This window comes from Panulirus ornatus, chromosome 43, assembly GCF_036320965.1.
Source record: "Panulirus ornatus isolate Po-2019 chromosome 43, ASM3632096v1, whole genome shotgun sequence".
Lineage (NCBI taxonomy): Eukaryota > Metazoa > Arthropoda > Malacostraca > Decapoda > Palinuridae > Panulirus > Panulirus ornatus.
The window spans coordinates 13,776,623-13,791,987 of NC_092266.1; the positions used below are offsets into that span (position 1 = coordinate 13,776,623).

The 15,365-nt window shown below is 40.3% G+C and overlaps 2 protein-coding genes across 3 annotated transcripts in view; one reads left to right on the forward strand and one right to left on the reverse strand.

Moving 5' to 3' along the window:
* The window catches only part of LOC139762338 (peptide deformylase, mitochondrial-like), an 86,813-nt gene that overhangs the window by 14,868 nt on the left and 56,580 nt on the right, over window positions 1–15,365 (forward strand). The gene's annotated exons all lie outside the window — the stretch shown is intronic.
* Window positions 12,831–15,365, reverse strand: part of LOC139762337 (KICSTOR complex protein ITFG2-like) — a 31,545-nt gene continuing 29,010 nt past the window's right edge. Inside the window, exons 3-5 of the mRNA XM_071686999.1 lie at window positions 15,180–15,273; window positions 13,343–13,666; window positions 12,831–12,967 (exon numbers count right to left, since the gene is read on the reverse strand). Of these exons, the coding sequence (XP_071543100.1) occupies window positions 13,385–13,666; window positions 15,180–15,273 (376 nt within the window). The 3' untranslated portion in view covers window positions 12,831–12,967; window positions 13,343–13,384. The remainder of the gene's footprint in view (window positions 12,968–13,342; window positions 13,667–15,179; window positions 15,274–15,365) is intronic.

Here is a 15,365-nt window from a genome sequence, read left to right on the forward strand (position 1 = left end):
TGCTGTCAGCGGATTGAATCAAGGCATGTGAAGCGTCTGGGGTAAAGCATGGAAAGTTATGTGGGGCCTGGATGTGGAAAGGGAGCTGTGGTTTCGGGCATTATTGCATGACAGCTAGAGACTGAGTGTGAACGAATGGGGCCTTTGTTGTCCTTTCCTAGCGCTACCTCGCACACATGAAAGGGGAGGGGGATGGTATTCCATGTGTGGCGAGGTGGCGATGGGAATGAATAAAGGCAGACAGTGTGAATTGTGTGCATGGGTATATATGTATGTGTCTGTGTGTGTATATATATGTGTACATTGAGATGTATAGGTATGTATATTTGCGTGTGTTGACGTGTGTGTGTGTGCATACGTGTGGGGGTGGGTTGGGCCATTTCTTTCATCTGTTTCCTTGCGCTACCTCGCAAACGCGGGTGAAAGCGACAAAGCAAAATATATATATATATATATATATATATATATATATATATATATATATATATATATATATATATATATATTTTTTTTTTTTTCTCTCTATTATTATACTTTGTCACTGTCTCCCGCGTCAGCAAGTTAGCGCAAGGAAACAGACGAAAGAACGGACCAACCCACCCACATACACACGTATATACACACACGTCCACACACGCACATATACATACCTATGCATCTAAACGTATACATGTATATACACACACAGACATATACATATAAACACATGTACATAATTCATACTGTCTGCCCTTATTCATTTCCGTCGCCACCCCGCCACACATGAGATGAAAACCCCCTCCCCCCGCATGTGCGCGAGGTATCGCTAGGAAAAGACAACAAAGGCCACATTCGTTCACACTTAGCCTCTAGCTGTCATGTATAATGCCCTGAAACCACAGCTCCCTTTGCACATCCAGGCCCCACAGAACATTCCATGGTTTACCCAAGACTCTTCACATGCCCTGGTTCAATCCATTGACAGCACATCGACACCAGTATACCACATCGTTCCAGTTCAATCTATTCCTTGCACGTCTTTCACCCTCCTGCATGTTCAGGCCCCGATCAATCAAAATCTTTTTCACTCCATCTTTCCACCTCCAATTTGGTCTCCCACTTCTCCTTGTTCCCTCCACCTCTAACACATATATCCTCTTTGTCAATCTTTCCTCACTCATTCTCTCCATCTGCCCAAACCATTTCAAAACACCCTCTTCTGCTCTCTCAACCACACTCTTTTTATAACCACACATCTCTCTTACCCTTTCATTACTTACTCGATCAAACCACCTCACACCACATATTGTCCTCAAACATCTCACTTCCAGCACATCCGCCCTCCTCCGCACAACTCTATCTATAGCCCACGCCTCACAACCATATAACATTGTTGGAACCACTATTCCTTTAAATATACCCATTTTTGCAATCCAAGATAACGTTCTCGCCTTCCACACATTTTTCAACGCTCTTAGAACTTTCGCCCCCTCCCCCACTCTATGATTCACTTCCGCTTCCATGGTTCAATCCGCTGCCAAATCCACTCCCAGATATCTAAAACACTTCACTTCCTCCAGTTTTTCTCCATTCAAACTTACCTCCCAAATGACTTGTCCCTCAACCCTACTGTACATAATAACCTTGCTCTTATTCACATTTACTCTCAGATTTCTTCTTTCACCTACTTTACCAAACTCAGTCACCAGCTTCTGCAGTTTCTCACCCGAACCAGCCACCAGCGCTGTATCATCAGCGAACAACAACTGACTCACTGTAACTCAGTCACCAGCTTCTCCTGTTTCTCACATGAATCAGCCACCACTCACTTCCCAAGCTCTCTCATCCACAACAGACTGCATACTTGCCCCTCTTTCCAAAACTCTTGCATTCACCTCCCTAACAACCCCACCCATAAACAAATTAAATAACCATGGAGACATCACGCACCCCTGCTGCAAACCAACATTCAATGAGAACCAATCACTTTCCTCTCTTCCTACACGTACACATGCCTTACATCCTCGATAAAAACTTTTCACTGCTTCTAACAACTTGCCTCCCACACCATATATTCTTAATACCTTCTACAGAGCATCTCTATCGACTCTATCATACGCCTTCTCCAGATCCATAAATGCTACGTACAAATCCATTTGTTTTTCTAAGTATTTCTCACATACATTTTTCAAAGCAAACACCTAATCCACACATTCTCTACCACTTCTGAAACCACACTGCTCTTCCCCAATCTGATGCTCTGTACACGCCTTCACCCTCTCAATCAATACCCTCCCATATAATTTCCCAGGAATACTCAACAAACTTTTACATCTGTAATTTGAGCATTCACTCTTTGTGAGCATTCCGCAAGCATTCCGCCAGTCCTCAGGCACCTCACAATGAGTCATACATACATTAAATAACCATATCAACCAGTCAACAATACAGTCACCCCCTTTTTTAATAAATTCCACTGCAATACTATCCAAACCTGCCGCCTTGCTGGCTTTCATCTTCCGCAAAGCTTCCACTACCTCTTCTCTGTTTACCAAATCATTCTCCCGAACCCTCTCACTTTGCACACCACCTCGACCAAAACACCCTATATCCGCCACTCTATCATCAAACACATTCAACAAACCTTCAGAGTACTCACTCCATCTCCCCACATCACCACTACTTGTTTTCACCTCCCCATTAGCCCCCTTCACTGATGTTCCCATTTGTTCTCTTGTCTTATGCAGTTTATTTACCTCCTCCCAAAATGCCTTTTTATTCTCCCTAAGATTTGATGATACTCTCTCACCCCAACTCTGATTTGCCCTCTTTTTCACCTTTTGCACCTTTCTCTTTACCTCCTGCCTCTTTCTTTTATACATCTCCCACTCATTTGCATTATTTCCCTGCAAAAATCGTCCAAATGCCTCTCTCTTTTCTTTCACTAATGATCTTATTTCTTCATCCCACCACTCACTACCCTTTCTAATCTGCCCACCTCCCATGTTTCTCATGCCATAAGTATCTTTTGTGCAAGCTATCACTGCTTCCCTAAATACATCTCATTCCTCCCCCACTGCCCTGGCTCCTTTGTTCTCACCTTTTTCCATTCTGTACTCAGTCTCTCCTGGTACTTCCTCACACAAGTCTCCTTCCCAAGCTCACTTACTCTCACCACTCTCTTCACCCCAACATTCTCTCTTCTTTTCTGAAAACCTCTACAAATCTTCACCTTCGCCTCCACAAGATAATGATCAGACATCCCTCCAATTGCACCTCTCATCACATTAACATCCAAAAGTCTCTCTTTCGCGCGCCTATCAATTAACACGTAATCCAATAACGCTCTCTGGCCATCTCTCCTACTTACATACGTATACTTATGTATATCTCGCTTTTTAAACCAGGTATTCCCAATCACCAGTCCTTTTTCAGCACATAAATCTACAAGCTCTTCAACATTTCCTTTTACAACACTGAACACCCCATGTACACCAATTATTCCCTCAACTACCACATTACTCACCTTTGCATTCAAATCACCCATCATTATAACCCGGTCTCGTGCATCAAAACTACTAACACAATCACTCAGCTGCTCCCAAAACACTTGCCTCTCATGATCTTTCTTCTCATGCCCAGGTGCATATGCACCAATAATCACCCATCTCTCTCCATCCACTTCCAGTTTTATCCATATCAATCTAGAGTTTACTTTCTTACATTATCACATACTCCCACCACTCCTGTTTCAGGAGTAGTGCTACTCCTTTCCTTGCTCTTGTCCTCTCACTAACCCCTGATATTACCCCCAGGACATTCCCAAACCACTCTTCCCCTTTACCCTTGAGCTTCGTTTCACTCAGAGCCAAAACATTTAGGTTCCTTTCATCAAACATACTACCTATCTCTCCTTTTTTCTCATCTTGGTTATATCCACACATATTTAGGCACCCCAATCTGAGCCTTTGAGGAGGATGAGCACTCCCTGTGTGACTCCTCCTTCTGTTTCCCCGTTCAGAAAGTTAAAATACAAGGAGGGGAGGGTTTCTAGCCCCCCGCTCTCGTCCCCTTTAGTCGCCTTCTACGACACGTGGGGAATGCGTGGGAAGTATTCTTTCTCCCCTATCCCCAGGGATATATATATATATATATATATATATATATATATATATATATATATATATATATATATATATGTGTGTGTGTGTGTGTGTGTGTGTGTGTGTGTGTGTGTAACCAAGATGAGAAAAAAGGAGAGATAGGTAGTATGTTTGAGGAAAGAAACTTGGATGTTTTGGCTCTGAGTGAAACGAAGCTCAAGGGTAAAGAGGAAGAGTGGTTTGGAAATGGGAGTAAAGTCAGGGGTTAGTGAGAGGACAAGGGCAAAGGAAGGAGTGGTACTACTCCTGAAGCAGGAGTTGTGGGAGTATGTGATAGGGTGTAAGAAAGTAAACTATAGATTGATATGGGTAAAACTGAAAGCGGATGGAGAGAGATGGCTGATTATTGGTGCATATGCACCTGGTCATGAGAAGAAAGATCATGAGAGGCAAGTATTTTGGGAGCAGCTGAGTGAGTGTGTTAGCCGCTTTGATGCATGAGACCGGGTTATAGTGATGGGTGATTTGAATGCAAAGGTGAGTAATGTGGCAGTTGAGAATATAATTGGTGTACATAGGGTGTTCAGTGTTGTAAATGGAAATGGTGAAGAGCTTGTAGATTTGTGTGCTGAAAAAGGACTGGTGATTTGGAATACCTGGTTCAAAAAGAGAGATATACAGAAGTATACGTATGTAAGTTGGAGAGGTGGCCAGAGGGCATTATTGGATTATGTGTTAATTGATAGGCGCATGAAAGTGAGACTGTTAATGTGCTGAAATGGGAAACTGGAGGGATATCTGATCATTATCTTGTGGAGGCAAATGTGAAGATTTGTAGAGGTTTTCATAAAAGAAGAGAGAATGTTGGGGTGAAGAGAGTGGAGAGAGTAAGTGAGCTTGGAAAGAAGACTTGTGTGAGGAAATACCAGGACAGATTGAGTGCAGAATGGAAAAAGCTGAGAGCAAATAATGTAATGCTTGTGGCATGAGAAAGGTGGAAGGTTGGCAGATTAGAAAGGTTAGTGAGTAATGGGATGAAGAAGTAGGATTGTTAATGAAAGAGAAGAGAAAGGCGTTTGGAGGATTTTTGCAGGGAAGTAGTGCGAATGACTAGGAGATGTATAAAAGAAAGAGGCAGGAGGTCAAGAGAATGGTGCAAGAGGTGAAAAAGAGGGCAAATGAGAGTTGGGGTGAGAGAGTATCATTAAATCTTAGATTAAAGAGATTGTTTGGAAGGAGGTAAATAAAGTGCATAAGACAAGAGAACAAATGGGAACATCGTTGAATGGGGCTAATGGGGAGGTAATAACAAGCAGTGGTGAAGTGAGGAGATGGAGTGAGTATTTTGAAGGTTTGTTGAATGTTTGATAACAGAGTTGCAGATATAGGGTGTTTTGGTCAAGGTGGTGTGCGAAGTGAGAGGGTGAGGGAGAATGGTTTGGTGAACAGAGAAGAGGTAGTGAAAGCTTTGTGGAAGATGAAAGCCATTACGGTGGTGGCTTTGGATGGTATTGCAGTGGAATCTATTAAAAAAGTGGGTGACTGTGTTATTGACTGGCTGGCAGAATGCATGCATAGTGCCATTGTACAAAGGCAGAGGGAATAAAGGTGAGTGTTCAGATTTCATAGGTATAAGTTTGGAAGGAGGTAAATAAAGTGCGTAAGACGAGGGAGCAAATGGGAACTTCAGTGAAGGGCGCAAATGGGGAGGTGACAACAAGTAGTGGTGATGTGAGAAGGAGATGGAGTGAGTATTTTGAAGGTTTGTTGAATGTGTTTGAGGATAGAGTGGCAGATATAGGGTGTTTTGGTTGAGGTGGTGTGCAAAGTGAGAGGGTTAGGGAAAATGATTTGGTAAACAGAGAAGAGGTAGTAAAAGCTTTGCGGAAGATGAAAGCCAGCAAGGCACCAGGTTTGGATGGTATTGCAGTGGAATTTATCAAAAAAGGGGGTGACTGTATTATTGACTGGTTGGTAAGGTTATTTAATGTATGTATGACTCATGGTGAGGTGCCTGAGGATTGGCGGAATGCGTGCATAGTGCCATTGTACAAAGGCAAAGGGGATAAGAGTGAGTGCTCAAATTACAGAGGTATAAGTTTGTTGAGTATACCTGGTAAATTATATGGGAGGGTATTGATTGAGAGGGTGAAGGCATGTACAGAGCATCAGATTGGTGAAGAGCAGTGTGGTTTCAGAAGTGTAGAGGATGTGTGGATCAGGTGTTTGCTTTGAAGAATGTATGTGAGAAATACTTAGAAAAGCAAATGGATTTGTATGTAGCATTTATGGATCTGGAGAAGGCATATGATAGAGTTGATAGAGATGCTCTGTGGAAGGTATTAAGAATATATGGTGTGGGAGGCAAGTTGTTAGAAGCAGTGAAAAGTTTTTATCGAGGATGTAAGGCATGTGTACGTGTAGGAAGAGAGGAAAGTGATTGGTTCTCAGTGAATGTAGGTTTGCGGCAGGGGTGTGTGATGTCTCCATGGTTGTTTAATTTGTTTATGGATGGGGTTGTTAGGGAGGTGAATGCAAGAGTTTTGGAAAGAGGGGCAAGTATGAAGTCTGTTGGGGATGAGAGAGCTTGGGAAGTGAGTCAGTTGTTGTTCGCTGATGATACAGCGCTGGTGGCTGATTCATGTGAGAAACTGCAGAAGCTGGTGACTGAGTTTGGTAAAGTGTGTGAAAGAAGAAAGTTAAGAGTAAATGTGAATAAGAGCAAGGTAATTAGGTACAGTAGGGTTGAGGGTCAAGTCAATTGGGAGGTAAGTTTGAATGGAGAAAAACTGGAGGAAGTAAAGTGTTTTAGATATCTGGGAGTGGATCTGGCAGCGGATGGAACCATGGAAGCGGAAGTGGATCATAGGGTGGGGGAGGGGGCGAAAATCCTGGGAGCCTTGAAGAATGTGTGGAAGTCGAGAACATTATCTCGGAAAGCAAAAATGGGTATGTTTGAAGGAATAGTGGTTCCAACAATGTTGTATGGTTGCGAGGCGTGGGCTATGGATAGAGTTGTGTGCAGGAGGATGGATGTGCTGGAAATGAGATGTTTGAGGACAATGTGTGGTGTGAGGTGGTTTGATCGAGTAAGTAACGTAAGGGTAAGAGAGATGTGTGGAAATAAAAAGAGCGTGGTTGAGAGAGCAGAAGAGGGTGTTTTGAAATGGTTTGGGCACATGGAGAGAATGAGTGAGGAAAGATTGACCAAGAGGATATATGTGTCGGAGGTGGAGGGAATGAGAAGTGGGAGACCAAATTGGAGGTGGAAAGATGGAGTGAAAAAGATTTTGTGTGATCGGGGCCTCAACATGCAGGAGGGTGAAAGGAGGGCAAGGAATAGAGTGAATTGGATCGATGTGGTATACCGGGGTTGACGTGCTGTCAGTGGATTGAATCATAGCATGTGAAGCGTCTGGGGTAAACCATGGAAAGCTGTGTAGGTATGTATATTTGCGTGTGTGGACGTATGTATATACATGTGTATGGGGGTGGGTTGGGCCATTTCTTTCGTCTGTTTCCTTGCGCTACCTCGCAAACGTGGGAGACAGCGACAAAGCAAAAAAAAAAAAAGAAAAAAAAGTTTGTTGAGTATTCCTGGGAAATTATATGGGAGAGTATTGAGTGAGAGGGTAAAGGCATGTACAGAGCATCAGACTGGGGAAGAGCAGTGTGGTTTCAGAAGTGGTTGAGGGTGTGTGGATCAGGTGTTTGCTTTGAAGAATGTGTGTGAGAAATACTTGGAAAACAGATAGACTTGTATGTAGCATTTATGGATCTGGAGAAGGCATATGATAGAGTTGATAGAGATGCTTTGTGGAAGGTATTAAGAATATATGGCATGGAAGGTAAGCTGCTAGATGCAGTGAAAAGTTTTTTTGAAGGATGTAAGGCATGTGTATGAGTAGGAAGAAAGGAAAGTGATTGGTTCCCAGTGAATGTTGGTTTGCGGCAGGGGTGGGTGATGTCTCCTTGGTTGTTTAATTTGTTTATGGATGGGGTTGTTAGGGAGGTGAATGCAAGAGTTTTGGAGAGAGGGGCAAGTATGCAGTCTGTTGTGGATGAGAGGGCTCTACAAGTGAGTCAGTTGTTGTTCGCTGATGATACAGTGCTGGTGGCTGATTCGAGCGAGAAACTGCAGAAGTTGGTGACTGAGTTTGGTAAAGTGTGTGAAAGAGAAAGCTGAGAATAAATGTGAATAAAAGCAAAGTTATTAGGTTCAGTAGGGTTAAGGGGCAAGTAAATTGGGAGGTATGTTTGAACAAAGAAAAACTAGAGGAAGTCAAGTGTTTTTTGATATCTGGTGGTGGATCTAGCAGTAGATGGAACCATGGAAGCAGAAGTGAGTCACAGGGTGGGGGAGGTGACGAAGGTTCTGGGAGTGTTGAAGAAAGTGTGGAAGGTGACAATGTCATCTTGGAGCAAAAATGGGTATGTTTGAAGGAATAGTGATTCCAACAATGTTATATGCTTGTGAGGCATGGGCTATAGACTGGGTTGTGCAGAGGAGGGTGGATGTGTTGGAAATTAAATCTTTGAGGACAATATATGGTATGAGGTGGTTTGATCGAGTAATGAAAGGGTGAGAGAGATGTGTGGTAATAAAAAGAGTGTGGTTGAGAGAGCAGAAGAGGGTGTATTGAAAAGGTTTGGTCACATGAAGAGAATAAGTGAGGAAAGATTGACAAAGAGGATATATGTGTCAGAGGTGGAAGGAAGGAGGAGAAGTGGGAAACCAAATTGGAGGTGGAAGGATGGAGTGAAAAAGATTTTGAGCAATCGGGGCCTGAATATACAGGAGGGTGAAAGGCATGCAAGGAATAGAGTGTATTGGAACAATGTGGTACACCAGGGTTGATGTGTTGTCAATGGATTGAACCAGGGCATGTGAAGCATCTGGGGTAAGCCATGGAAAGTTTTGTGTGGCCTGGATGTGGAAAGGGAGCTGTGGATTCAGTGTATTACATATGACAGCTAGAGGCTGAGTGTGAACGAATGTGGCCTTTGTTGTCTTTTCCTAGCGCTACCTCACATGCACATGCGGTGGGGAGGGGAGGTGCCATTTCATGTGTGGCAGGTTGGCAACGGGAATGGATGAAGGCAGACAGTATGAATTATGTACATGTGTATATATGTATTTGTCTGTGCATGTATATGTATGTATACGTTGAAATGTATAGGTATGTATATGTGCGTGTGTGTGCATTCATGTATAGGGGAAAAAGATTACCTCCCACATATTCCTCGCATGTTGTTAAAGGTGACTAGAAGGGGAAGGAGCAGGGGCTGGAAATTATCCCCTCCAGTTTTTACTTTTTCAAAAGAAGGAACAGTGATGGGGGCCAAATGAGGATTTTCCTCTCTTAGGCTCAGTCCTCTGTTTTTTACGCTACCTCACTAATGTGGGAAATAGCGAATATGTATGAAAAAATGTATATGTATAAACACAATAATCTATGTACTTTTATTTATTCAACCATCAAAACATTAATAGTTACAGAAAAGATACTCAATAACCAAAGCACTGACAGGTTTGTTTACAACCCCTAAAGCAATAAGGAATGTGTTCCAGTGTAAGCCACTCAAAGAGTTTGAGCAAGCACCTTCATAGTGTGTTACTGCTTACTGGATGTAAACAAACTTCTTACAAAGCAAATATTAAGGTGATCAGAACAGCACTTGCAACTTATAAACCTGAAATAACTAAAGTCATTGCTATGTATTCTTTGTAGAGAATCATCCAATTCAAGTAAATTAATAATGTTTTAACAGAATCCATACATCAAAATGAATATCAAGTAAAGTGAAGACATAAGGAATTAGATGTATTAGTGAAAAATTCTACAGCATTTTCGGCAGTGTTATATTCAGTTACAAAATATGTCAAGAGTTTACTTTTAGATCACTAATAGTTAAGTTACACAATATGGTATATACAGAATTTTTAAGGCCAAGTTAAAATATTCTGCTTATAATGAATAAAAATAATTTCACATAAAATTTTTAAAAGTGCATCTTTTTCTGACTCAAATGAAGCTACTCTGCAAATGTAAACCAATACAAGCTTGTAATTTAAAGACATTAGTTATGAAACTGATAATAAATGACACCTCAAAGAACAGCTAGGATTTGGTCTACAGAGGGTCGGTCATTTGGAGTTTTGCTTCGATAAACAAATTGAAGAGTGGAATGTTTATCCAATATGAAATCTCCTCCCATCTGATGCAGATCATCCTTGACATCTTTGTATCCTTTGGGAAGAGGAGTGCCCTTGGCCATCTGAGCACCATAATAACTCAAGGTGGTTGTACTCCACACAGACTCAACTGACCTGCAATGGAAATTTAGTACAAGCACCTTCAATGTACTGTTGCCTGAGTAGGAAAAGGATTAGTGACAGCAGCATACTAAACTACTACAGGGGCTATCAAATTCCCCCACATATCCCAGGTTGCTATCTTCTCTTTCTACTTCACCTACATATGGATTGTTGGTATTCAAGCAACAAACAACACACACTTTCCATATCTCACATATAACACAAGACGATATGTAACTCACACATTTCCTTACTCTTAATGCCACAATTTCCCAATATCATATCAAACATATGGAAGTTTACTAAAACAATGTTCCTCTGGTGCTGAATCAGAAAGGTGCTACCACCTTAAGGAAGGCTAAAAGATTCCCAAAGCCCCAACTTGACTGCCATTAGGCAAACAAGACCCATCCCCATCTACCAACACTCCTCCTAGTTATGGTTTTTTCTCTTTTCACATCTGAACTCCATCTGCCTTCTTCCTCATATCCTCTCTCTGAAACCCATGTCCAAGGATGCCTCTCTTCTTCCCTGACAAGTATGTGACTACAATCTTTATCAAGCTTTCCACTCTAAGGCTGGTGTTTGTCCATCCTGCTGTACAGAACACCTGTTGCGCATTCTATGGATTTTGAGTCTCCTAACTTCAATGCCCTCTGGCTCAAAACTGCTTTACTCTCCAAAACTCAGCTTTTATGCTTTATATATTCTCCATCTCTGTGCAACTCTTTAACTGCTTGGCTTCTTGCTGCAAGGCATTTTGTATTCATACCCATGCAGCAAAATTCTCTATGCTGAGGATTCAGTGGAACCTAGAAAGATTCTTAACTTTACATGGAATGATCTCAAGGAGTTGAGGCCCTTTCTTTTTCTCTCCCTCCTCATTTGGAATAAATACTGATAACGAAATACCCAGAACATATTCCTGATTATCATAACCATTCCTGTAATACACTCAACCTCTTTTTAACCTCTGATGCATTTTTTGTGCCCAGTTAGGGTCTTCCAGTCATAATCTTACCTCTTTGATTTCCAGTTGGGTACATTCATCCCAATTTCACCCTTGAAATACCAAATTTGACACTTTGGGAGGGTTCTTCCTTGTGCAGTGTTTATGGGAACTTTGCTGAGTATAAGTTTTGCTTTGCCAGTTGGGATGCCTACAGCTGTGCTAAACATATAGCATAAGTTGTCTTGACTGGGATGAAGTTTTACATTCCTTCTTCAATCAAACCTTATTCATAGCTTAATCATTCTTACCCTAGTGCAGTGGTTCCTGACCCTTTATGGTTGGTGTATCCCTTGGGATGTTGAGCAAACTTAATGTGCCAAAGCAGTGTTCTCCTTGAACAAAACAGCCCAACAACAATATTCCTTTTGCTCCTTGAAATGTATCTCTCCCTGATTAGGCTACTAACCCCCTTGGGGTCCATGGATTCAATGTTGGGGACCATTGTTCTAATGCTTACTGCATCTGAGACAGAGCTTGTCAAACCATAAAACTCTTCTTTCTCCTGAATTTCATTCTCACATTTCTGCTCAGAATTACCGCTAAGTTGTTGTCTGTTGAATTAAGCATGAAAAAAAAAATGAGCTGATTTGACTTCTTAAGTTGATAAATCTTTCTGGTTCTTTGCCAAAAACATCTGCAACAACTTCTGTAGTTCAGTCTTTCCTTATTTTTTCAACATGATCAATATACAGCTTACTCCCTAACTGATAAAGTGCTCTTATTAGCATCTCATTTTCCTCTAATTCTAATTTGAATCATTTCACATCTAGTCTTCCCTCCAACTCTTCCTCCTACTGAATCTAGAACCTCTCTTATATTCTACTTATACAAAATCTTCCGAGTTCTCTCCCATCTTTAAGTGTATGTATGGACCAGATGGCATACCTTCTTGGGCCCTAAAGGAGTGTGCCTTTGAGCTAGCTCTGATCCTTGCTTGCAAATTGCATCTCAATATGAAAACCTAAACATTTCCATCTTCAAAACATGAATTGGTTCAGCACACCTGTAAAGAAAGTGTCCTAACCCCTCATAAGTATCTCCCAGTTACTGGGCTTGGGAACTGCTACCTAGCAAAAATGGTGTATATGTAAGTAATGCTATGATGATATATAATGTAAAGGTGGATAATAACCAATGTTTTGATGGTATTCCAAGTTACTTGTGTGAAGTATTTACTGGCTGTAAATAAATAATGAGGGGCAATTGCAAACTATGTAATGTATATTCTAAAACGAGTCACCAAATTATACACCTGCATACAAATTTATTTTGAGTAAATTGCAAACAAGTATCAATTCCTTATCTTTCTTTCTTAACTATGTAAAAATCATCATTGCTGTATAGATGCTGTGAAATTCTTAGTGTTTTTTCTTAAAAGAATTAAGCAGAGGCAAATTGTATCTACCTTTTGAGGCCAAGTGCTTGGTAGAGTGCACGAGATGGTTCCCTATAGTAAGGAAAGGGACACTTTGTTTCAAGTAGCCACTGTTCAGCACCAGACATTTCTCCAAATGTAACAACAACCACATGACACCCTGCATCAGTCAGCTCACTCTGAGGATATAATAAATAGATTTAGTAAGGTTATTTTAAAGGCTTATATCTCAAAATATCAATCATTAACCTCATAGTCAAGTATCACTCAATCATACGATGTGTTTCATAGCCCTGCTCAACCAAATGAGGGGCATGATGTGAATTCTTCAATATTAAATACAAAAAAAATGTGACGAGTAAAAAGTACAGTTACCTCAGCTATCTCATTGTTTCAATAAATTATCAGTTGTCTTTAAACACAAATATTGCAAACATTACTCAAATAATGTACTCAATGAAATACTGAATATAGATAAACTATGAAAGAAGATAACATATATAGTCATTTAAGTCATCTCTAACATGCAGAACAAAGATATATAATGAATTTACCTGTCTTTCTGCAAGCTGGCTGATGTGAGTGCGTCATGGAAGTCAGGCAAAATGTCTGTTAAGAACCATCAGGGTTACACCTTTTTCAGCAGTTAAAATATCTCCTAAACTGAAAGCTGATGAGGTCTCAGCAGTTAGTGTAGCATCTTTTGTAGCACTGCTCCCATAAGAGGGATAGTAGCTGTCCACGTTTGTAGGTGTTCCACCACCAACATAAGTGAGGATGAAGTTACTGGGTATCTTGTCACCAATTTTGGGCAGTTCAGTATCCTTTTTGCCAATTTCATTAGCTTCAATCATCCCCAAGAATTCACCCCAGTCATTCTGTTGAAACAAAAATTCTTGTGGTTTTATTAAATGCACAAAGGAACATGTTCTCTGCGCTTAACCTAAATATTTGGAGGATTTTGTGTTTAACAAATTAGAGGCTCCACTTATGGACTAAAGTCTACATCAAGGCTGGGCTTTAATAGAAATGTAGAGGGGGTTATGAATGAGAAAAAGATGAGACAAGGGATAGTATTTATGAATTTTGGAGGAAGTGGTAAAATCTGTCTTTTAAAATGTGCAAGGTCATAGTTATTAGGAAAGACATGAGAAGGTATAGAGTTCCAAAGATCTGAGGTGTAGGCAAAGAAACAGTTATCAATACCGATTGGAATGATAATGTCAGATAACTCAAATACAGTAAACCACCTAAAACAATATTCAGAATAATACTGGCAAAGTGTTACCAATCTATTACTGAACAAAGATCAAAAGAGTTACGTTATCAAATCCAAAGTAATTTAGACTATAAAGAGAAGTTACCAAACTGAACATGTTTGACATACTAAAGCCAAAAGATGGTAATGCTACAATTTAAATATTGGATTTAAATGGCAAGAGCTGTAAGAATTGATGCTCGGATATAAGAAACAAATCTGAAAGATAGAAAATTTTTCAGAGCTTCCAGGTGGGTAATGGGAGGAAAATTATGCAGCATTAAATCAAAAGTCTAGTAAGGTTTGTTAGAAGGAGCTGTGTAAGTCATACTGCTCTACACTAATAAGACATATCTATAAGAGCAGAATGGCTATGATAGCACAAACAGGAGGAAGGACACAATGAGTTTTTAGGATGAGACAGGAGTACCTTTGAGAAGGAATGTGCAAAAGCCCACAGAGATTGTAGTGGGTGAAAGAGGTTAACAATAATGCATCATTTTGTACAGCAGATTAATGGTTACTGACTAGGAAAAGATGACCTATCTGAATATAAACTCTTTGAAATGTTACATACAGATGAAATTTTCAAACTTCTGTTTCACAATCTAGATTATAACTAGCCAGAAAACCAAAGGTTTCTTGTCTACAACTGACACAGAATCTTATGGGGCTTTCAAGTACGAGGTTATTTAACATGACTGCTGCACGTTTGTTCTCTGCAAGTTATACATAATCTTGTGCCATTTAAAAGCCATCAGCTGAAAATGTACTAAGTAACATTAATCTTAAAACCTTAAAGATAAGTTTTAACCTCATTCTTATCATAGCACTTAAAAAGAGTTTAAATGCTCTTATTGAAACTTCAAAAATTCCTATCTTTGAGATTTCATAAAAAAAGGAGATTGAAATAATAGTCCCTAAACTATTTCTCTTCATTATATCCTTTCTGATTAACACCTTATAAGATCAACTGTAAATTTACACCTCTTTTCAGTTAATCTTGACGAACATACAGTAAGACTGCATAATTAAAGTATTGTACAACTGAGATAACAGAAAAGTGGTAAAGTAGCTGAGTGGATTAAACTGAATTTCAAGAGAAATTCTGCAGAGAAATTGGAAGTAATCACCTCAACATTCAGCAACTCCAGTGCAGCTTCCTTAACAACATTATGGCTTTTGCTGATGGCATTCTCCAGAGCTTCTCTGTCCTGCAGTCCAGTTCTACAACAGTAAATGAAAATTAATGATCCACCCAGATGTTTTCATATCAATGCAATATTGAAGGCCCTGTTATGATTGCAACAAAAATCTTA